Genomic DNA, 22,461 nt, shown 5'->3' on the forward strand with positions numbered 1-22,461 from the left:
CTATCTACGGCTACGCGTATTAAGAGCTAAAGTTCAAAGTGACCAGCATATAATTCGAAGCAGCCTACACTCCCTACAGGCCTCGAAATTCGTTTTTGTTGGTGGCGGACAAACGTGTCCGGTCTGAGCAGCTATCTCGGCGGACAAATCAAGTCTCACGGCGGACACACCAGTTTTAGCCGTCGATCGTCATGCTTAATCACTTTATCTTGCTAATAATTCTTCGCACGGTTTTAGAAGGCTTTTTAAAAAATCAGTAAAGTCACTCTGAAAGGCTTTCATCAGACCAACGACTTGCGCTTGAAGAGTCAAAGCGCTGTGTAGCTGGTCAATACGTCACATAACCGATTAACTTCCACCGAACGAGGTCGTGTAGCTTATTACGTCACAATGCTCTGGGCAGGAGTCGGAAAATTTCTACACCAACGCTGCATACTTTCTGCTGTACAAAGTTTCACAAGCTTTTTTCTTTAAGTTTATTTTTGCGTGTCATGTGAGCGAAAGTGAATTTTCCTTGGGTCTTTTCTTTGTTACTGTAATACCAAAACTTAACAAATTTTGCTGCATCTTGCTGTAATAGCCTACTCGTATGATCTAATTTAGTGACCAATCTTGCCATATCATTATTACTCGGAGATCAATGCCAGACATTGTAACGTAAAACTTGAACTAAATTGCGCGTGATTAGTGTAGAAGTACCTGTACTCCTATCGATTCCTAGCGAAGAATTCACCTTTGTTACGCTGATTCAATGTCATCAATCGTTGAAGCAACGTAAAAATCGAAAGTTTTCCTCCTTGAATGGAAGCTAAGGGATACAGCATTCACATTTTCCAGATGCGCGCTAGAAAATATATTATCGCAACAATTGTTCGTGCTATGCAATGTCGATTTGTATCGCTAGTTGCTGTGTTATTTCTCGGCGGACAAATATGACCGATCTAGATGGTTGGCTACTTCCCGCGGACATCACATGCCGTGACGGCGGACAATGTCCGACGTGAATTTCGAGGCCTGAGCCTACATTATAAAGCTTGGCGATATACAATGGCAGATAGACGCAAACATACATCAATGCTGACAAACAAACATCAGCATTTTGAATGTAAGCAATCGGTCGGCCAGAAAGTTTGCCCCCCCCCCGGCAATTTTCAAAACCCGGCGCCTATGTCCACGGATGATGCTGACGCTGGTGACGCACTGCGAGAAAAAGTCAAGACAGATGTAATTCGACTGTTGCGGGAGACATCAAGCCAGGTTGATACCGAGAAGAGTGACACCAACACCAGTCATGACTCCGAGGATGTATTTTTTGGAGTGTTTGCGCCATCCCGTGAAACGTCGGTGCAGAAGGAAGCAGCAATTGTGGACGCCTTTTTTTCGAACAAGAGTAAGTCCTTGAGCTTTTCGAATACCGAGTTAAAACATCTGTTCATAAAATACAACACCCCCATTCCTTCCAGTGCTGCGGTGGAGAGACTTTTCTCTGTTGGAATAGATGTGCTTAAGTGAAAGCGGGCAGGACTTGGTGACTCTCATTTTGAAATGCTCGTGTTTTTCAAAGATGCGTAACAATAAATTTCCCTTAGAATGTGTTTTTAACGACGTTAAAATGACAGCGTAAACGAATGATAACTTTCGTTTTCAAGGTCATTTTTGCGTCACTATAGGGACTTGAGTGTTTCCTAGTGTCATTTTAGACAAAAGTAGCGGTAGCGCGCGCTACTTTAAAAGTAGCGGGTGCCCACCTCTGGTGACAACACGCCCCGGTTTGCCTTACAAAATCAAATTTTATTACGTGGAATTTACACATTTATAAACAAGTTGAAATTAATTCAACAACTGCTTTGGGTCTTGTTTCCTTGCCTTCACATATCGACCAAGGGTTCGGTAGTTTATGTCAAATGTTGCTTCTGCTTCTCGTAAGCTGTGACCATCATCACAGCTGTGACAACTCGCCCCGACGTACGTACAAGTTTTAATGGTGGCTAGAAAAGGCACGCTGTTAAAGTGTCAGCTAAACTTCTAACATAATAATCTATAAAACTGACTTCATATTTGCGGTCAGACTGCTCTTACGAAAGCGTCACATAATTTTGAAAAGTTAGTGAAACTTACATCGATAACCAAATTTTTGATAATAATTTAATTTAAGCTAAACCTGCTGTCTTTTCTTGACTATGCTAACCTCAAAATGAAGATGACTCTTAACGAAGCACGTGCTACAAATACAGACTCGAAGCAGTCAGTGCAAGTACAAAAAAATTGCTGTGACAACATGCCCCGGTTTGCCTTACTAAATATGCAACAAGTATCATAATCATCAACCAGTTTTGATACTGCAGGCCTTAAATTAAGCCTCATGTTGCGAGTGTGGCCTGTCTTCCTTGAATATCGATTGGAGTATTTTGTCTAGAGCGTTTTGATTGGAGCATCAGCCTGAAACACAGTTGAAAAGAAAACTAATTGCCATTCATAACGAGTGTTCGTAAGATTGCCGGTTACATTGATGAACAACCACTAAAGGTTACTCGATGCCAATAAATAACATCAGTTACAACACACCGATACTGCAAGTGCACACTCCTATCCATTCATTAAGTCTTACTCCACAGTTTGTAAATGACTTTGCTTTTATTCAGTCAACTTTTCAGATTACGTACTGTCGTTCAAAAATCGTAAATGCTGAATTCCTTTTTGAATAGACCCACACGTGGGAACGAGAACTTAAATGCAGTTTGTCAAGAATACTTTCGCATTGTAGTCGAATGCATTCAGACAACAATTTCGTAATTAGATTCAGGTGAACAATGCAAATTGCAAATATCAGTATTATAAATGATATATAAACAGCGGGCTACTAGCTACTGCAACCAAACAACAAATTGGATTTGTGTTAAATGCAGTTAAAAGACCAAATAAGCACAGGTTGATTAACTCTTGGAACAAACTTGATTCTGAAATACCACAAACAGCAAAATTCGTCATTTTTACATTGATTCAAAATCAGCATAATGTTGAATCAATGTAAAAATTAAGGGTTTTGCTGTTCGGGAAATGACTTGCAACATTTTGATAGTAAACGGACTCACAGCAATTCAACTCATTGCATGGTTGAAGCAGTGAAACATATAGGCTACTGCAAAAACTGCAACACAGAGACTACGTTGCAATTACATAGGACAGGGAATATGTTGGGTTTATTGTCCCACACAAAGTATTGGCGGTAGAATAGATTTCCTGGAGGGATGATACCAAGATAAGTAACTACCCTTTCAAGGATTAGCTAAATGAAAACCCCTTGAATTCGTAATCAAACGTGCATTTTAAGATCATACGAACAACAGTGAACCTAGTTTTTAAACAAGGTAGAAATTCCAAACTATACGTTACAAGTATTGGCCATTTACAGGTGTAGAATGCAGAACCTTTCTGATGAATTGTGTGACTAGATTTCCATTCGAACCAAAGTTTGAAAATTCACATATGGATCACATGGGTATCGGTGTGAAACCTATTGAAAGCACTGGATTGTTTTGTTTGGCAAGACACACAATGGCAGGTTTAGAGGTGGACACTATGATTAGTTTCCTTGTCTTAAGGTTCACTTATTTTAAACTTTTAATCGCTGCCAATTAGACTGGGTACGACACACACACACAGCTTGGGACATCACGGCTTATACTTTTAACTAAACCAGTTGTTTCTTCACACAGAAACGACGATCTCATTCGTATAAACCTTGCTGGACATATTCACAAACACGTGCAATTGGGCGTAAAATTTGAAAGCATCAAAACAGCTGTAGTATGTAGCGGTTGGACACAATTAGTTATCAGTAGGTAGGTAGGTGCTGGCCTGGGCGTCTGTATGGAGGTCTTGCGCTGCCCAAAAACACAACAGGAGTAATCAGTAATAGAGGTTAAAAAGAAGCTCTAAGAAGTGGTTACTTCGTAATCCCTCTTGTACGCTAAGTATCGACAGACGAAGCAAATAGATGCGTGAAAAGTTTCTCATTTGTAAAAAAAAAGTTACCCGGAGAACCGAGTTACAAAAAGTAGTAGAAACATTTACTGGTGAGTCACACTTGGTGCAGATGACAAAGATGGAAGATTAGGGCCGACACCTTTACTTTTTCCAAAAATTGACATCCCTGGCCAATTTGCTTTGAAACTGTTTTAACCAGTTCTCTAAAACAGAAGCTGGAATAAATTGGGTTTGAGATACTGAATCTCCATAAGTGGATGCGATACTAACGATTTCTTGTAAGGACTTCGAAAATGAAGAAGAGTAATTATAGAAGCTGGTGAGCATACTACTCGTGAACTCAGTGAATGTACTTCCTTGATCTATCGTTGAATTTATGGCGGGAACTTGCTGGGAAATTTCATCCAAATTCTCAATAGAAATTCCTAACTGTAATAAAAACATTGTTGGCACCATGAAATTACTGCTTGATCAAACATCAAACAAAACATTGATTAGTTCAGTGCAGTTGTTCTGTTTAGCTCATTTATGCGATCTGGAGTACTAACAGCTTTCAATAATAATTATTGGTGGTAGCGAAAAGCTTCACAGTGACGCTCGTCCGAATAGGCTGCAAGGCTGAAGCCTACCCTCGCCCTCGTGAAATCGGTGAATAAAATGTAATGTAAAACATTTTTGCAGCCTATCCATTAAAAATAGCCACGAGCAGCTAGTGTAACTTCATCAGCTTGGCATACTTTTGGGGCTTTAAATCTTTGACACAGGCCCTGTCACAGCAGTAGCCTTGGAAAGGTCATCAGTTTGATCCACTACACTTACAGTATGGTGCCCTCAAGTATCAAGCCATCAGGGATTGGATTACCAGTTTTAAAATACCAAGGTTTATTTGATTGGTTTTGAATCTTTATCCTCGGACTGACAAAGCCATGATTGGTTATTCCTGGTAGTTTCGCATACTTGTAGAGGCTCTTGTCGCGGGGTCGGTTACCGAGATTAGCAGAGTGAAGTTTAACAGTTTTCCTATTGTTGCCGGGGAATTATTCCATTCACTAGGTGCCGCTGAATGAAGAGCAGTCCTGAAATGCATTGCTCAAGCACACACAACGAAAGACGAATCAGCGCTGCGTGATCTTGAGCCGGGCGCGTAACCACTGAGCTAACGGGGCGGACGATTGATTGTACCACCATAGCAAAAGAAAACTGCTTGACAAGATTTATTAGTGTTTAAAGCTCATGAAGAAAAACTCAAGTTTGAAACAGTAGTCGTTGTGATTCAATCTCATCAAACTACAAAATAATGTTCAGCCATGGAAAGTACAGTACATAGCTGTCAAATTTTATTATTTGTTTAGAATAAACAAGAAAAACCATGGATCGAATAATTAATAGTTTAATATAAAAGGTAAATGTGGTAGCCATTGGTGACCACACGTTCACACCTTACCTACCTGTGCATGGTGAGGGTGTTGCGATGAAGGAAAACTTGAAAAGATATTCGATGAGGTTGCTTCAGCTGTGAATAGAATGCTTGGAATAACTTCATATAACTATAGTTAATAATTATATATATGCAGTATGCACAAAAGGTGAAGAGCACTTTTCGCACTGATTTTTTACTATAATATTATTAATATATAATCATAGGCTTACTACTGGTACATGTTGTTAAGAAAGGAAAGGTATCTTTGATTTATTCTTTATAACCTGGTCTGCATGATGTAGACATATTTTGAAAAAAAGCTAAAAATGTATAAGATTCTGTATGTACCTTTTTGAAGACCAGATATCTTGAATATGGCAGATGGTTTTTGATTCGTTAAATGCCCTATCAGTTGCCAGGCACTTTGGCCAGTTTCAGAAGGCCAATTGATATACACAGAGCCACCAGAACCTACATAACACATTATGATACGATAAATGGTATTAATACCACAAAAGAGTGCTCAGTGTAAGCGCCCTGCTAAGCAGAGCTAATTTTTAAAGTATATTGAACAATGAATATCGATTATCAAAGTACGGTAACCAGCCTGTTTCACACTTTGTAGGATCGTTAGAAGAAATACTGTAGCGAAAATTTAATTTCATATGGACAGAAAAGATCTTGCATTTGTTATTATATTGTAATTCATATCACTACTATTCACTTGAAAGAAAAAATATGTTATGAAACAGTATGTATGTAAACAATACAAACAATATATGAAACAACAAAATACTAAATAAATACCAATTAACATATATATATAAGAGAGTGATGAGAAATTCAATGCAATGCAAGGAATGTGGAAAGTGGGTACATGCAAGATGTGCTAATATCAAGAGAGCCGCAACAAGTTTGGCGAAGTGTTTTGTTTGTGGGAAATGCAGTAAAGGAAGGAATGAAGTGGAAGGCCATGATGATGAGTTCTGCCATGGCATCGAAACAGTGACAGACTTCTGTTATCTGGGTGATCGGATAAATGGAAGTGGTGGATGTGAAGCAGCGGTGACAACAAGGGCAAGATTGGGCTGGGCAAAGTTCAGGGAATGTGGGGAAATGTTGTATGGTAGAAAATTTTCACTAAGGATGAAAGGAAAAGTATATCGGAGCTGTGTGTGGCCTGCAATGCTATATGGTAGCGAGACATGGGTATTGAGAGAGATGAACTGGCAATCCTGAGAAGAACGGAAAGGTCAATGGTGAGAGCAATGTGTGGGGTGAAAACGAGAAGGGAAAAAAGGACTGAAGAATTGTTGGATATGCTAGAGATGAGAGAGACCATAGACCAACTGGCAAGGGCAAATGGAGTAAGATGGTATGGACATGTGATAAGGAGGGAGGAAGGAAGTTTTCTTAGAAAGGCACTAGATCTAAAGGTGGATGGGAAGAGGAAACGCGGTCGTCCAAGAAGAACGTGGAAACAACAAGTGAAGGATGAGTTTAAAAAAGTCGGACTGAAGGAGGAAGATGCAAGGGACAGGGTGAAATGGAGAAAAGGGATTAAAACAATCGGCCACCCCCACTAGTGGGGAACAAACCGACGTTGGATTATGATGATCTGACATAAAAACTTTTTTCAACAAAAATTTTTTAGTACAAAAATACTTTCAAAAACGGATGCTAAGTTATAAACAGCAATAATTTTGAACCATTGCTACAACTTTCATAAATATAATGAACCCAAAGGTTACAAATTGTTCATGACAATAGTGTTGAACAAATTATTGTCTACCATCAGGAAACGGCTGCTGCCCAGTCATGAAGACTACAATGTGATTAACATTGTCCATGTCCATCAGTGTAAACATGAATTTTCTTTCATCGACAACGACAACATCTGTCTGCACCTTTAATAGCAAATAGAAATACTTTAGCATGTGAGCAATGCAAGTCTAAGTTAATTAGCTCAGAAGCATAAAACTATCTGCAGAGCAATCAATAATTGTTTCAATTAACCTTGCACCCGATAAAAGCGAAGGCAAAAACGTATTATACTAGAAACTGTTTTGATTTGGATATGTTTAGTAGCCTAGCTTGACTAAAAAACATATATATATAACTGACAATATGGCATTGTTGTATTGTATATTCCGGTTATTGTCAAATTAAAAAATCAGCGTTCCAGAATAGGACAAAAGTAGTCGTAGACAAAAATAGCAAATTGCTTCATTCATGTGTCATGCCCATTGCTAATGTGACCAAATGTTTTTCCTGATACCTTTGTCACAGCCAGACCAAGTTTTGGTTTATTTTAAAACAAGCTAAACTGCTAACAATATCGTAGAGATGATACAACATGATATGTGGCTGGTGTAAACTAAGCTACACTATCCCAGGTATTTCAGGCGATAATATACGTATATTGCAATGCAGGCATCGAAACTGAAGGCGGCCATCGGGGGTAGGGCCATGGCCTCAATTAACCTACAAACATTGACATTTTGTCCGCCGGGTCTCGTCCTTCCGTCGGCCGCATTTGTCCACCATAAAGTTCCGAGAAAATTTTACGCAAGCGGCTTGATGAATAAAGTACTTTGCCAGTTATAATCACAAAGAATTAGAAAGCAGTCAAAGCACCCGATAAATCACAATGCACAGTTGCACACTGTCTATGCTTGAATCGTTAACATTACTGATTGACCAAGCAGCTGATGTCTAACGATAAGGAGGATGCAAGTAACATCACAATACACTTTATTGATGCGATATATAAGTCATTAGTATTGATGCGTGTCGAAGTTCGTTCGTTCCGTTCCAATCACAAGCACATGACTGCCATGTGCTTGTGATTGGCCACCAAACAGCTTGCTTTAGTCAGACATGTTTGGCCACCGGAAAAATTGTTTTGAGGCCTGCAATGTTTCTTCAGTCAGACACGACTGACTTCTTCTGTGGTTGAAGCTAAGTGAGTCATGTTTGATTGACAAAATCTAAGAGAAAACACAAGATTATCTACTAAAACACCTTGTGATAGTTTAGCTTAGTTTACACCAAAAGAACATAGGCTATCATGTTAGCCTATTAAAATTTAACTTCCAAACACTTATTATATATATAAAAAAAGATGTCTCTGGCCATGGACATTGGCAGGCCTCGAAATTCACGGCGGTCATGTCCGCCTTCACAGCATGTGATGTCCGCAGCAAGTACCATCTAGATCGGTCATATTTGTCCGCCGAGAAATAGCGATACAAATTGTCATTGCATAGCACGAACAATTGTTGCAAATATATATATAAATTCCCGCGCATTCTAGCGCGCAACTAGAAAATGTGAATCCTGTATCCCTTAGCTTCAATTCAAGCAGGAAAACTTTCGATTTTTACGTTGCTTCAACGATTGGTGACAATGAAACAGCGTAACAAAGGTGAATTCTTTGCTAAGAACCGATGGGAGTACAGGTACTTTTACACTAATCACGCGCAACCTAGTTCAAGTCTTACGTCACAATATGTCTGGCTTTCATCCCCGAGCAATATTGATAAAGCAAGGTTGGTTACAAAATTAGATTGCACGAGTAGGCTATTATAGCAAGATGTAGCAAAATTTGTTAAGTTTTGGTATTACAGTAAGAAAGAAAAGACCCAGGGAAAATTCACTTTCGTTCACATGACACGCAAAAATAAACCTAAAGAAAAAAGCCTAGTGAAACTTTGCACAGCAGAAAATAGTGGCGTTAGCGTAGAAGTTTTCCGACTCGTGCCCAGAGCATTGTGATGCAAAAAGCCACGCGACCTCGTTTGGTGGAAGTTAACCAGTTATGCAGCGAATTAAGCAGCCACACGGCGGTTTGACTCTTCAAGCCCACGTCGTTGGTCTGATGAAAGCCTTTCAGACTGACTTTGCTGGATTTAAAAAAAGCCTTCTAAACCGTAGCTATAGTTCTCAAATGGCGAAGAATTATCAAGATTATGTGATTAAGCATGACAATCGACGCTAAAACTGGTGTGTCCGCCGCGAGACTTAATTTGTCCGCCGAGATAGCTGCTCAGACCGGACACGTTTGTCTGCCGTCAACAAAAACGAATTTCGAGGCCTGCATTGGGCATTGAGTATTTTCAAGGACTGCAAATATTGTGTTTTACAAATCACATAGCTGTAGCTTCCGCATAAGCTTTGTGACTTATTATTAGGAACTTGTTCAGTCGTCAAGCGTACAAGGCAAAGCAAAGACGCTGAGAATAACATGACACATACAAACTTTAACTGAACAAAACGAAGCATAACTGGGTCTCACTAATCTTCAGTTTGTAATAATGAACAAAGTTAACAATAGTACCTATTGCCAGACAATAATATCGGGTCTAATAAGCTGAACTATCGTAACTCCAAAAATGCAGTTTTGAGAAAATTGAATTTTAAAGTTCACTCTGTGTTTGCTGTACATTCATTTACGATAGCTCATCGTTCTGTATTATCAAAACTAAAGTAGATGGAGTTACGGCGCTTTAACAAAATGAACTGTGGTCTATAAAGATACCAAATCAATCAAAAACGCAATTTTGAAAAATTTGGACTTACGATAGTTCAGCTTATTAGAGACGATATGTAATCTATGGAAATCTAATCTGCTATGAGCACAAACAATATTAAGATTAGAAATACCTACCAATCGTCCAGCAACAATCACTGCAAACATGATCAACCAAATGTAGAAACTTTTAACAAATAATAACAATGGTATCACTGAAAAAATTGTTATGAAATAAGTTTTAATCAGTGTTGAAATACTCACAGAATATTGAAATACTGTATTGAAATACTTGTAATAAGTATTGAATGAAATACTTGTATTGAAATACTTGTAAAATACTTGTATAATATTGAAATACTTGATAGTTGAAATACTCACAGAATAAGTTTTATTCAGTGAATATTTCAACTATCTTACTATTCCAAAACAAAACTGTCATGCATGTTCATGTTAAATGCTATTACTCAAATACTTTATTTGAGATAAAATTAACATAAGATGAAACGAAAAGGCATGCATTGCATTGAGAATATAATTGTAGGTTATAATAATTGAGGTCAAAAGTAGTGAAAGTAATTTCTCTATAGATAGTGGTAGAATCAGTGATAAGATATTACTTAAGTGTAGGGGTGTTCAATTTCGATTTTCGATTCGATTATGGTGATATTCGAAATTCGTTATTCGTGTCGGACATATTCGAAATTATAGCCGCCCTTTCGGCTGAACGCGGTTGAAAGTAACGCAAGTGGCGCGAAATCTGTCTTGTCGCATTTTGCAAGCGAAAAAAGACTTCGACGCATGCGCATCGTCGATCACGTGACTATCACACGCTCTCGCGGGTCCAACGGCCAGTCCTGCACCAGGGATGCCAGGTTGGCATTTTTATTGCCAAATTTCACAAATTTCTCAAGAATAAAGATAGCTAGGTTGTGCAATAGCAGAAAGTGTAGGCTGAGCTTTGTCGCAGTTTTATCCATTTTTTACCGAATCCATAGGCGCCTAAGCCGTGGGGGCAGAGCCGTAGCCAGACCGCAGAGCAAGGGGTAGCCAGACCGCAGAGCAAGGGAGACAACTTTTTTAGGGGGGGCGAACAAATTTAAATATGCAAAATCATTATAATTGTAGCTTTTGCCCGAGAAGATTGAGATTATGCCAAGGGGGGAGAAATTTTTTTCAGGGGGGGCGAGGCCCCCTGAAAAAAGGTGCCCCCTGCTCTGCGGTCTGGCTACCCCGGCTGGCTACGGGCCTGCGCATATTTCTGTGTGTGGGCAACTTTTTATGCTGTATTGATACATAAAACAATAGATGAACTAGCGATCGGCAACAGGAAAGCATTTTTTGTATGCAAACCGCAACAGCTTCGCGATAAATAATCACTAGAACGAGTTGCGATGCTACAATTCAACACCAGACAACAAAATCTGTCATTTTTACATTGATTTAATGTCTGCAGACGTTGAATCAATGTAAAAATGACTAATTTTGCTTCCTGGGACATAGCAAAAATCTACCATTTTGCGTCGATTCAATGTCATCAGATGTCGAATGCACCCAAAAACAACATAATTTGCTTACGTAGACGGAGCGTGCGTTTAGCTTGATGCGCTTGCAAACATACTCAATGTCGCTTTCGAGTCGAAACCTCTGCATTCTGCAGTGAAATGTTGCGGCAGTGAATCGCTCGCTGTGAAAATGAACTTGAAGTGTTTGGGATCCCAGCAACCTCGGCTCCAGTGGAGCGATCGTTTTCAAAAGCTGGCCTGATCGTCACGAAGCTGAGATCCCGACTGACGGGTGACCATGTCGATCAGCTTGTGTTCATAAACACCAACATGGGCCTGGAGCTGTAGACGTTATTTTGTGTTATTTTTTCGCAAATTTTCATGGCTTTTTTTCGCGTTTTCTAGCGAATTTTCATGTCGTTTCTTTCAATAAAATCACATTTTGCAGTTTGGTGAATAGTTGTGATATTCGAAATCGAAATTCGAAAATCGAAAATAAATTGAATTTCGAATTTCGAATATTCAAATAATCGAAATTGAACACCCCTACTTAAGTGTATAATAATACAAAAAAAAAATAACATAGGACGATCTGCTTGCAAACTATACTAATAGATTAATATACATGAATCTAAATTTTTTTTAAGAGCACCCTACCAGTATCATCACACAATTATGCTTTCTAATAGCAGGCCTCGAAAGTCACGGCGGACACGGCGGTCATGTCCCCCGTCACAGCATGTGATGTCCGCGGGAAGTACCATCTAGATCGGTCATATTTGTTCGTCGAGAAATAACACAGGAACCAGTGATACAAATCGTCATTGCATAACGCATAGCAGCCTACTAACAATTGTTGCGAGAATATAATTTCCCGTGCATTCTAGCTCGCATCTAGAAAATGTGAATACTGTATCTCTCACCCAGACAACAACATCTATCATTCTTATATTTATTCAATGTAGACGCAGTCGCAGACGTTGAATCAATGTGAAAACAATAGATTTTGTTGTCTGGGTAGCTTCAATTCAAGCAGGAAAATGTTCGATTTTTACATTGCTTCAACAATTGCTTCAATGCTTTGCTTCAAGAATCGATGGGAGTACAGTTACTTCCACACTAATCAACGCAACCTTGTTCAAGGTTTACGTCACAATGTCTGGCTTTGATCTCCGAGTAATATTGATAAGGCAAGGTTGGTTACAAAATTAGATTATATGTGTTCAGTAGGCTATTACAGCAAGATGTAGCAAAATTTGTTAAGTTTTGGTGTTACTGTAAGAAAGAAAAGACCCAGTAAAAATTCACTTTCGTTCACATGACACGCAAAAATAAACATGATGAAAAAAGCCTAGTGAAACTTTGCACAGCAGAAAATAGTAGCGTTAATGTAGAAGTTTTTCCGACTAGTGCTCAGAGTATTGTGACGCAAGAAGCCACACGACCTCGTTCAGTAGAAGTTAATCAGTTATGCGGCGTATTGAGCAGCTACACGGCGCTTTGACTCTTCAAGCCCACGTCGTTGGTCTGATGAAAGCCTTTTAGAGTAACTTCGCTGAAAAACTTTGCTGAAATTTTGAAAAGTCTTCTAAACCGTAGCTACAGTTCTCAAATGGCGAAGAATTTTCAAGATAAAGTGATTAAGCATGACGATTGACGGTAAAACTGGTGTGTCCGCCGTGAGACTTAATTTGTCCGACGAGATAACTGCTCAGACCAGACACGTTTGTCCGCCGTCAACAAAAAAGAATTTCGAGGCCTGTAATAGTGTATGAAACAATCAATGCTTAAGTTCTGAATCTGGCTACTTTTTTCACTGAACTACTTCTGATCTGTTTAAGTAACTTTAAGACTGTGTACACAACTTAGAAGTTACAATTACAACTCTAAATTGCAATAACTGCTGAACTGTTCACCAGTAGTGATTGAAGAAGATTTTGAAAACCTAATAATACACAACAAACATAGCAAAATGTACATGATATAAGTTATGCTGGTGTCCGGTCGACAGTCATTAGGTCGACAGTCATTAGGTCGACAGACATTTGGTCGACAGACATTTGATTCATTTTAGGGTTAGGGTTAAGGTTAGTTAACTAACCCTAACCCTAAAATGAATCATTCTGTCGACCTAACGTCCTGTCGACCAAATGTCTGTCGACCAAACGTCCTGTCGACCAAACGTCTGTCGACTAAATGACCGGGTACCGTCAACTGGGGTAATTACGACAATGGGGGTAACAATGACTGCAATAAAATAGGTCTAGGCCTACTACTGCTGCTGTAATTAATATTGAACATTCTGTAAATATTCTATGTTGAATTTGTACAGCACTGCGTTCTTTTAAATGGGTGCAAAATAGCATATTTGCATATTCAATATGATATATATTGCAAGACGTGCTTGTTTGATTTTCTAATTTCTTGCCTTCAAATACAATTTCTTTATTTTTTTAATTCGTTTTGTTATCATTGAAGCCCCAGTGAGAGGATTTAATGATAAGCTGTTACAAAATATTCACATCTCATAGTTACCTCAACATTGAGGTAACTATGATAATTTTTTGAAGTTTTAAAAAAAATACAAAGAAATTTAAAAAAAAAAAAAAACTTATTTTAGCTGATAGGCAAGACCCTAAATGTCATATATTCAGAAGTTTATGGATTTCCAATCGGTATTTAAATTTTTACATCATAAAACAATAAAAATATTATCGTAGTTACCCCATTTGAGAGTACCGTTATGCTTATAGTCTACACCAGGGCTTCCCAAACTGGGCGTCGCGACCCTCCAAGGGGTTGCGCAACGAACTTCAGGGGTCGCAGAAACTATACCAATTTGCACAAGGTACTGCATTTTAACACTTCTGTGTGAAACGCTGTGACAGTTATTAACTTTATTAAAAGTCGCGCACTCAATAGGCTGCCCGTATTTTTGAAAATTTATGAGGTGAAATGGAATCGGAGTTAAAAACTCTTTCTACTGCATCGCAAAGTGAGGTGGCTTTCAAAAGTGAAAGCTTTAAAATGGCTAGCCAATTAACGTTGAAATCCGAAATCTAGCTTTTGAAATTATGAAATTTTCCAACAGGGGAAAACATCATTATTTTGTATTGAAATCTAAAATTGATGCGTTCATCAAAAAATTGAACATCTTGAAACAAAAATTTCAAAATGATTTATCTGAAATTTTCTCACTTCGCCTACGTTCCAGCCTAAACGACATTGAAACCCCCTTGAGACCTGTATTAACAAACGCTGAGCCACGGCTGGACTTGCTTTGTTCACACTAAATAAATGCGTTTGCTTTTTGTTTTGTTTCCAGTGGGCTGCCCAATGCCCATAGGCTTCGTTGTTATGGTCAGAAATAAATAAAAACAAATTGAACTGAGAACGGTAAATTGTTTTTGGTTTTCGTTAGATTTAAGTTTTCAATAAATATTACAAATGTATGATATATTTCGCACTGTTTGTCGTTTTAATCGTAAGGGGTCGCAAAACATTTTAGGAGATTAAAAGGGGTCGCGAGCAAAAAAGTTTGGGAAGCCCTGGTCTACACTCTACAGACACAGACAGGTCTAAGCAAATCAAAAGAATCAATCAACAAGGCAATTGCTTTTATAAAGCTCGTCATTCGTATGAAGCAGTTCAGTTCAGTTCATTTATTTGTCACAAACACAAACATGAAAAGAATACAAAGTATACAATAATAATCGGTTGTGTGTCATATGACGAGGAGACTGCGAAAAGACCAAACGGTCATCTAGTCAGCAGTCACCTCAAGCTTGGTGATGTAGGCCTAAATAACATATATACAGTAAATACACAAACACACATACAAAAAAAGAAAATCAAGCATTTGGTGATACAGATACACATGTTTTCATTATGCAAAAGAGAAAAAAAAAAAAAAGCAAACAAACTAAGCAGGTTTACCATGCTACTGAATGAATTAATTGTGAGTGGAGTTTAAGAGATATCTATCGACAATTTTAATCAGTAAAAAAGATAAAAAGCAACGTATACCAAAGAGATGAGCAAATAGAATAATGTAATTATATAGACAAAACAGTTATTATTCAACAGTGGCGTTTAAATCAAGAAGGTAGTGTTTAAAGTTTCTTTTAAAAGAAGTTGGAGAAAGACCTTTGAGATCACCTGGGACCTCATGCCACACTTTAGGACCCCTTATTAACACCTGCCTTTTACCTAATTCAGTACGCACCCTTGAAACAAAATAGTTACTGCTGGATGATTGGCGCGTATTGTGTGAGTGGCATTCAGATATTCTGTGGAAGATATTACATTCCGTTTCTGGTAATAGATTTAAATGGACTCTGTGCATGTATTTTGCTATCTCTAGTTTATAAATTTCTTGTATATTTAACAGCTGTAGTTTTTGAAAGTTCATGATCAGCCGAATGGGAGGACTTGCAGCCAATTTAAAGTAAAAAGTCTAATAAAATATAGATGCATAATAAAGTCCAATAATAAGTCTAAAGCTGTATCAAAATATGGGTTAAGCTTTTGGTAGACTTTATTTTGTTGTACTACAGATGTAGCCTATAAAACTAAGTAACGTCCATGAGTTTTACGTTTTTGTGTGCTATTGTCTTTACTCAGTATAATTTGACTGCAGAAAAAATGGAAATAAAGCAAAAATTAATTGCACATGCTCGATCTTTAGCCAAAACCTTGCATTATCTTTCAGTTCACACTGCAGTCTGCAAGCAATCTCTAGGGATGACTGAATAAACTAGAAAACGGTCCACCAATACCAAGCTAAGGTAAAGTAATCAAGCGCAATTTACAAGACAAGTTGATAGAAAATTCCAGAAACTGACCGAAATTTAATGAAGTCCTCAACAGGGTTGCCAGATCCAAAATAGCTTTGCCTGCCAAATGTTTCGTAAAAACCGCCAAAAAACTGCCAAATTTTTCAGGGTTTCAAAAAAACTGCCAAAAAAAATGCCAAACTGTTAGTGCGGCTTGTCCTGTTAACCAGCAAGGCCATACACCATAATATATGGTGCTAAATATAGCTCTGATGGTATATTGTCTTAATTTAACTTGATAGACCACTTAGTATGAATAATGAAACACAAACTGTAGGCTATGTATCAAGCTAGTAAATTAAAACAAACTTTCAAAGGTTGTAGGGAGCAGCCAAATAGTTGAAGCTATCAAGTATCAACGAAGCGCATTAGAAGAAGGTGATAGGGAAGGGCTGCTTTTCTAGCAGGTTTTATAAGTTTAACCTGCATGCAATAGCATTCCTCATTATCAGAATCACTGGTGGTGGTATGTTAGTTCAGGTTTGTTTTCCTTGCTTGGCGACACAAACATTCTGTCCCACATATCTACGGTAGCCTACTTTTTACAGTAGGCCATCCATTTAATGCATGCTTTATAACCAATCTAGCCAAAGTCTGAAAAACAAGAAAAACTCAGTGTTAAACTTCAACAGGTGAAAAGAGGACAATGTCAAGAAACACCATTGGTAAATATCACAAAAACTTTTAAGGTTTAAGGATTTTCACAATGTTAATGGCATGAAGGAAATACACCTACACTACACCTGATAACTTTATATGTCAAGAGGCTACAGTTATTAGCAGAAATGCATGGCATCTGCATTGACGCCGGTATGCCAAATACGTTCCGGTTCAAATTTCTACAAGGTCTCTGGCTTACGCTATGCTTTCAACTCAAACGGTGCGACATCGCATTATTAACCATAACCTGTTAACACTTACTAGTCCATTGGCAAGAAAATAAATGTCAAAACGCATCCCTCCAGCTGTCCAGGCCAACTCCAACTTTGGACTTGGTTGGTGACTGGCCAGCCGCCAGTGGCCTCTGGAGCAATGATGCCAGCGACAAATTTCCAATAAACTTAGATTGTGTGCTAAAAAAAACCCAGATGAGGCAAAAAAAAACCCAGGTCCAGAAAATATGTAGTAAAGCGGTCAAAAAAACCTGCGTGCGCTTTCAGCACCATTTTTAAATCATTACACAGAAGCCTCAGAAAGCTACAAATAGTAACACGTAGCCTATAATAATTATACAATATATACGTATAGCCTACATGCTTATGTTGGTATGGTAGTTAATATATATGTAATATAACTATATACAAAAACAAGAGCTTGGTAGGCCTATATGGGCTCACAGCAAAGATTTTGGTTCAAAATTACCTTTATGGTAAAGCGTCTAGCTAGCAAGGTTCAGTGCGTGTTTAACCAAAATTTCTAAAACTGACTAGACAAAACCAATAAGGTTAGTTTTGACTTTTGAACTAAACTTTTTGCTGTGTGAGTTGTAGACTGCGGTTGTGGAGAATCATCATGCCTGCTTACTGCTTGGTGTACAACTACGATAACTTGGTTCTTAGCAATAAACCCTGCTTAGCCTTTTTCATTTGAACATAATGTTGAAAAGAATAACTCAAATTCACAATAAGTAAATGTTCAGTAACACAAATAGTTGTACTACTCCAATTTTTAGTCATCCACATTTTCATAAAGTTGGATCATTTCTTTAGCATCCTGTACCTCACTGACTGCAGTAGCTGATGCAAAAAAACATTACCAGTAGGCAGGCGCGGATTTATGGGGGGGGCCCAAGGGGCCCGGGCCCCCCCCCGAAATTTTGTGAGAAATTGTTGCATGGTTTGATATGCTTCTAAACAGCTGATATTAGTCCCACAGCGGACTTACAACCCCCCTTTGGCACGCGTGTGACGTCACGATATTGAGAATGATGCTTTCAGTCTCGATGTCTCTAAAACAAAGCTTGCCTAATTTTAAGCGAAACTGCATTAAAAGAGCGAGTTTTGCCAATACCAAACCACATTCAAACATCTCAGCCAGGAATTAGCAACAAGAAAACATAGAAACTTAGCTTTATTACCGAAAAAATGCCGAAGAAAACATGATCTTATCCTTTTGCTATGCCACCGGACAGCACTATTTCACAGGAATATTTATACCCATATTTTTGTTGAAAATGCTCTCAGAATGCACCAAATTCAAAGTAATTTTTCAAAATTTTCTGGGGGAGGCACCCCAGACCCCCGCCGCTGGGTGTCGCCTTTGGCGAACACGCCGTCGGGCTTCGCCCGCCGGCCGTCAAACCCCCTAAATTCCTGGCTACGCCACTGGTTGTTCATATCTGTTTTTTCTTTTTCTTACTTTTTAGTTCATTTTCAAATTTTCTGGCCCCCCCCCAAAAAAAACTCCTAGATCCGCGCCTGCCAGTAGGCTACCTTATCATTTTTGTGTTGCAGTGTGGACCATTTAACGAAGATCCCAGTGCCTTAATACCGTGCAAGCTCTGTACAAAGTTAAAAACCAAAAAAACCTAGATTTACCTAAATTTGAAATAAAAAAACTTAAAACCCAGATGTGGTCAAAAAAACCCAGATCTAGGTGGAAAAACCAAGGTCTGGCATCCTTGCTCTGGAGCTTCCATTTGAATAAATTAGGAATTCAGAGTTTCCAGACCATAAATTAAACTTTTTTGATGGACTTTCATTGATAAAAGTATTTGAAAAACTTTAGTGGTGAGTTTTTCCGGTAATAATTACAAAAAAACGCCAAAAGATGCCAAAAAAAACACTAAAGTACAAACTGCCAAAAAAATGCCAAACTGCCAAACGCAATTTTCTCCTGCCAAACGCTTTCAAAAAACGCCAAATTTGTGGAATTTGGCAGGAAAAACGCCAATACGGCAACCCTGGTCCTCAATGCTTTTTTTCTCATTGGTTGGTTCTTGCTCGGTTGTTATTATTTCTTTCGATATTCTTGACAGTTGCAAAATAAATTTGGCGTATGTTTGTTTGCTCTCATGATTTGAAAAGCTAAAACCTCAATTGCTAAGGTAACAGGGATCAGTTGTCAGTAGATGTTACAGAAAATATATTTCGCACTTATTCAGTGCATCGTCAGTTCTGATAAAGGGCAGTTAAACCTACAAGTAATGTTTTAAACAACATTACAGTGACGCAAAAATGCCAAAACATGAGCGTAAAAAATTGAAAAAGCATAAGCGTAAATATTGAAAAAATGCTGAATGAAAACTGAACCAAGCCGGCAGTAAAGTAAATTACGTATCAAATATAAATTATAAACTAGAAATGATGAAAGAGCGATGAGCAAAGCCTACAAATGTAGCGTTGTGACAAATTACGGCAAAGAAAATAAATAAAGTATATGCGGAACACGGCAGTCAAAGGCAGTGATAAACAAACTAAGTATACAGCGAAAATAATTAAATGGAGCGTCTTGGAAAACACAAAATGTAGCGTTGTGGAAAAAAGAGTAGGCAAAGAAGGCAGTGAATAATAAGGCAGTAAAATATTTAAAAAAATACCAAAAATGTAGTGGAGCGTCAAAAAGTTAAACTTGTGGCAGAATTAATTTTTGGATATTTATTTTGGCATGTATCCTATGTATCCATTTATCTTCACAAGCATCTAGATTATCAATATTGGGTTGTTCAACAAATGTGACATTGTAGCATTGGGAAAGTTGTGGTTCAGTACTTAGATCATGAAATACAGCAAAATGTTTTAATAACGCAGCCCTGTCATTATTAGAAGAAAAATCGAAAGTGTTCCAAGTTGCACGATGGCCTGACCAGCGAACCGAAAATTTATTAACCGTTTGTCCAACATATTGTTCATGGCAAAGTAAACATGTTGCTACATAAATCCCATAATTGCTGCAATTGAGTTCCTGTTTTAACTTAAAAAGTCTTTGCGGAGTGCTCAATGTCGTTGTACGTGAAACCATTGACAAACGATGATGACCATGGTTACCACACAACGCACAGCGACCACAAGGGGCAGAATAACCTCTTTGTAGAACAGAAGATTGGATTTGTTTTGATAGATCTTTGTAGTTTGTAACATAATTTCCAATTGTTTTTGGCCTTGTGTATGTGACCATGACATCAGGTTTAAGTTCCTTTTCTTTTTCACTCATTTTTAATAAAGCTGGGAAAGCAGTAGCCCACACAGTCTTGCTGTTTTTCTTTTGAGGTTTAGGTGGCCTAAGTCTGTCAGTCCAAGTTGAAGCAATTCCAATCATGTCATTTGTCATCGCGATAGGGAAATCTGACCTAGTAGCTTTTTCATTGAGTCTTGACAAGCTGGAAATGTAATGTTCATGGCACTCATTCAGAAGACGCATTCGAATGGCTTCTCCGTATAATATGGATTTGAAGGTGGATATAGGGTGGTGCGACTTTCCATTAATGAAGCAACGATCTTTTGCTGTAGCTTTGACGAAATCTTCAGTTGTAAATTTAAACTTGTTACCATGGGTGATGCAATGATTGACATCTAAAAATTCCACTGCGCCTGTCTCTTGAGAAGTATCAACCTGCCTGAATGTTAATTCAAGTCCAAATTTGGCGAAATTATCAATAAGCGCTAATTTTATATTATTAGTTGTTTCGAGTCCAAATGAAAGCCAAATGATGTCGTCGATGAATCTTTTGAAAATGCATGCTTGGTTAATAACTGTACACAGAGATTGCAGAATGAAATGCATAGTTATATTAGCAAGTGAAACTGAGTTGTTATCTCCAGTTATAATACCATCAGTTTGAGTGAAAAAATGCTCTTGATATTGAGTCACAACATTGTTCATACAGAAATTATTTAAATCAACAATTGTTTTCTTAGCTTCAGCAGGAAATGTGGTGTGTGTGTTCAAAGCACTATACAAGGCAACATCAACGACTGAACGTTTAAGAGAAGGATAAAGTGATTTCACATCCGCCGCTACAATGTATAAGGGCGATTTCTTCAAAACGTTATCAATTGTACTTGAATTTGTACTCTGCCAGGACAATAGCTCCTCAATATAGTTTCTGCTATCCCTGCAGTATTCGTTCGGATTGGATTGGCAAAATTTGATGCTGATGGGTGCCAATAGTTTTTCAAGGAAAGCGGTGATGCGGGATGTAGTAATCATTCCAGCAGATTGAAGTAGACGTACTGGAATGTCTTTGACATTGACAGCGGATAAATTTTCCGAAATCAGTTTGTGCGTTTTGAAGAGAGGGTAACAGTAGGCTGGTTGATTATCCCGAAAATGTTTGGCATTTTTATCTGTCTCTCGATGGTAGGATGAACCTTTTAGTTTAAATCCGGTTGTATGGTATAGCAGATTATCGTCAACGACACCCAATTTATGCAATCTCAAGACAAAATCCTCGCAGTGCTTTCTAATTTGATCCATATGTTTGTTGATGGTGGTGGGATTGTAGGGCAACGTTTGAAACTGCTTAAGTTGTTCTTTCAAAATTTGGTCATAATCCTGGTAATCAAGTAAAACAATTTTGCCGTCTTTGTCTGATTTGCAAATCACAATTTTTTTCTCAGACACCAATTTTCGAATTTTGTAAAGGCTGTTGCGCTGTGCAGTAGTGAGGTTATTGTGTTTGCGATAGCCTTGTTTGACCGCTGTTCCCAAATTTCTAAGTTTACTAAATGCCATGTTTACATACACTTTGGTTTTCTGGTGAATTTGATCTAACTGAGGTCTGGAAGTTTTAGTTATTTTGAGTTTTTTCGGTATAGCTGTTTGTTCAGTACTTTCATCAAAGAAAACGTCTTTCCACTCAACCCGCCTGATGTGTTGGTAGGCATTATACCATTCAGTGTTTTCAACTGTCTCTGTCCAGTTTGGGGTCGGTGCAAAATTTAAACCATTCATAAGTAAAAGTTTATCTTGATCATCTAGGCTAAGAGACGATTTATTCAAGATCAGATGATTGGCTCTATTCATGGCTTCCTGCATTGCCTTAAATTTGCGACGTGCACGGTATCTCTTTCTGTCATTGGCATTCTTGGAACTTTTAGTTTTTCTCACACTATTCCGGGTCAAAGCTTCTATGGTTGAATTTTGTTTAGACACCAACCAGTTGAATTTACGAATAAAACGATTCTTTTCTTTGAGACGTTTCTCATTGATTAGAAAGCGCTGGGATTCCGATAATGCACTCCA

At 38.2% G+C, this 22,461-nt stretch overlaps 1 protein-coding gene across 2 annotated transcripts; it reads right to left on the reverse strand.

Moving 5' to 3' along the window:
- Positions 1-2,587: 2,587 nt before the first annotated feature.
- LOC145777135 (protein Hikeshi-like) lies at positions 2,588-16,399 on the reverse strand. 2 transcript variants are annotated; one of them, XM_082588431.1, is made up of 5 exons: positions 10,077-10,149; positions 7,200-7,314; positions 5,756-5,878; positions 5,436-5,500; positions 2,588-4,416 (listed from the first exon to the last, which is right to left on the reverse strand). In XM_082588431.1, the coding sequence occupies exons 1-5, from the start codon at positions 10,104-10,106 to the stop codon at positions 4,129-4,131; spliced, it is 621 nt and encodes a 206-aa protein (XP_082444557.1). In that variant the 5' UTR covers positions 10,107-10,149; the 3' UTR covers positions 2,588-4,128. The 2 variants fall into 2 exon arrangements, with proteins under 2 accessions (XP_082444557.1, XP_082444558.1); XM_082588432.1 differs by lacking the exon at positions 10,077-10,149 and adding an exon at positions 16,288-16,399 and having other exon boundaries at positions 2,589-4,416.
- Positions 16,400-22,461: the final 6,062 nt, after the last annotated feature.

Source organism: Aplidium turbinatum, chromosome 9 (assembly GCF_918807975.1).
Source record: "Aplidium turbinatum chromosome 9, kaAplTurb1.1, whole genome shotgun sequence".
NCBI classification, from domain to species: Eukaryota; Metazoa; Chordata; class Ascidiacea; order Aplousobranchia; family Polyclinidae; genus Aplidium; species Aplidium turbinatum.

Excerpts from the sequence above, each read along its gene's own strand:
- LOC145777135 (XM_082588431.1), bottom strand. The coding sequence starts at position 10,106 with ATGTTTGCAGTGATTGTTGCTGGACGATTG. Across the intron at positions 5,879-7,199 it reads GCAGCAGCCGTTTCCTGATG|GTTCTGGTGGCTCTGTGTAT; the intron begins GTAGACAATAAT and ends TGTGTTATGTAG. Across the intron at positions 4,417-5,435 it reads AACACCCTCACCATGCACAG|TTAGGAATTTCTATTGAGAA; the intron begins GTAGGTAAGGTG and ends TTTTTATTACAG.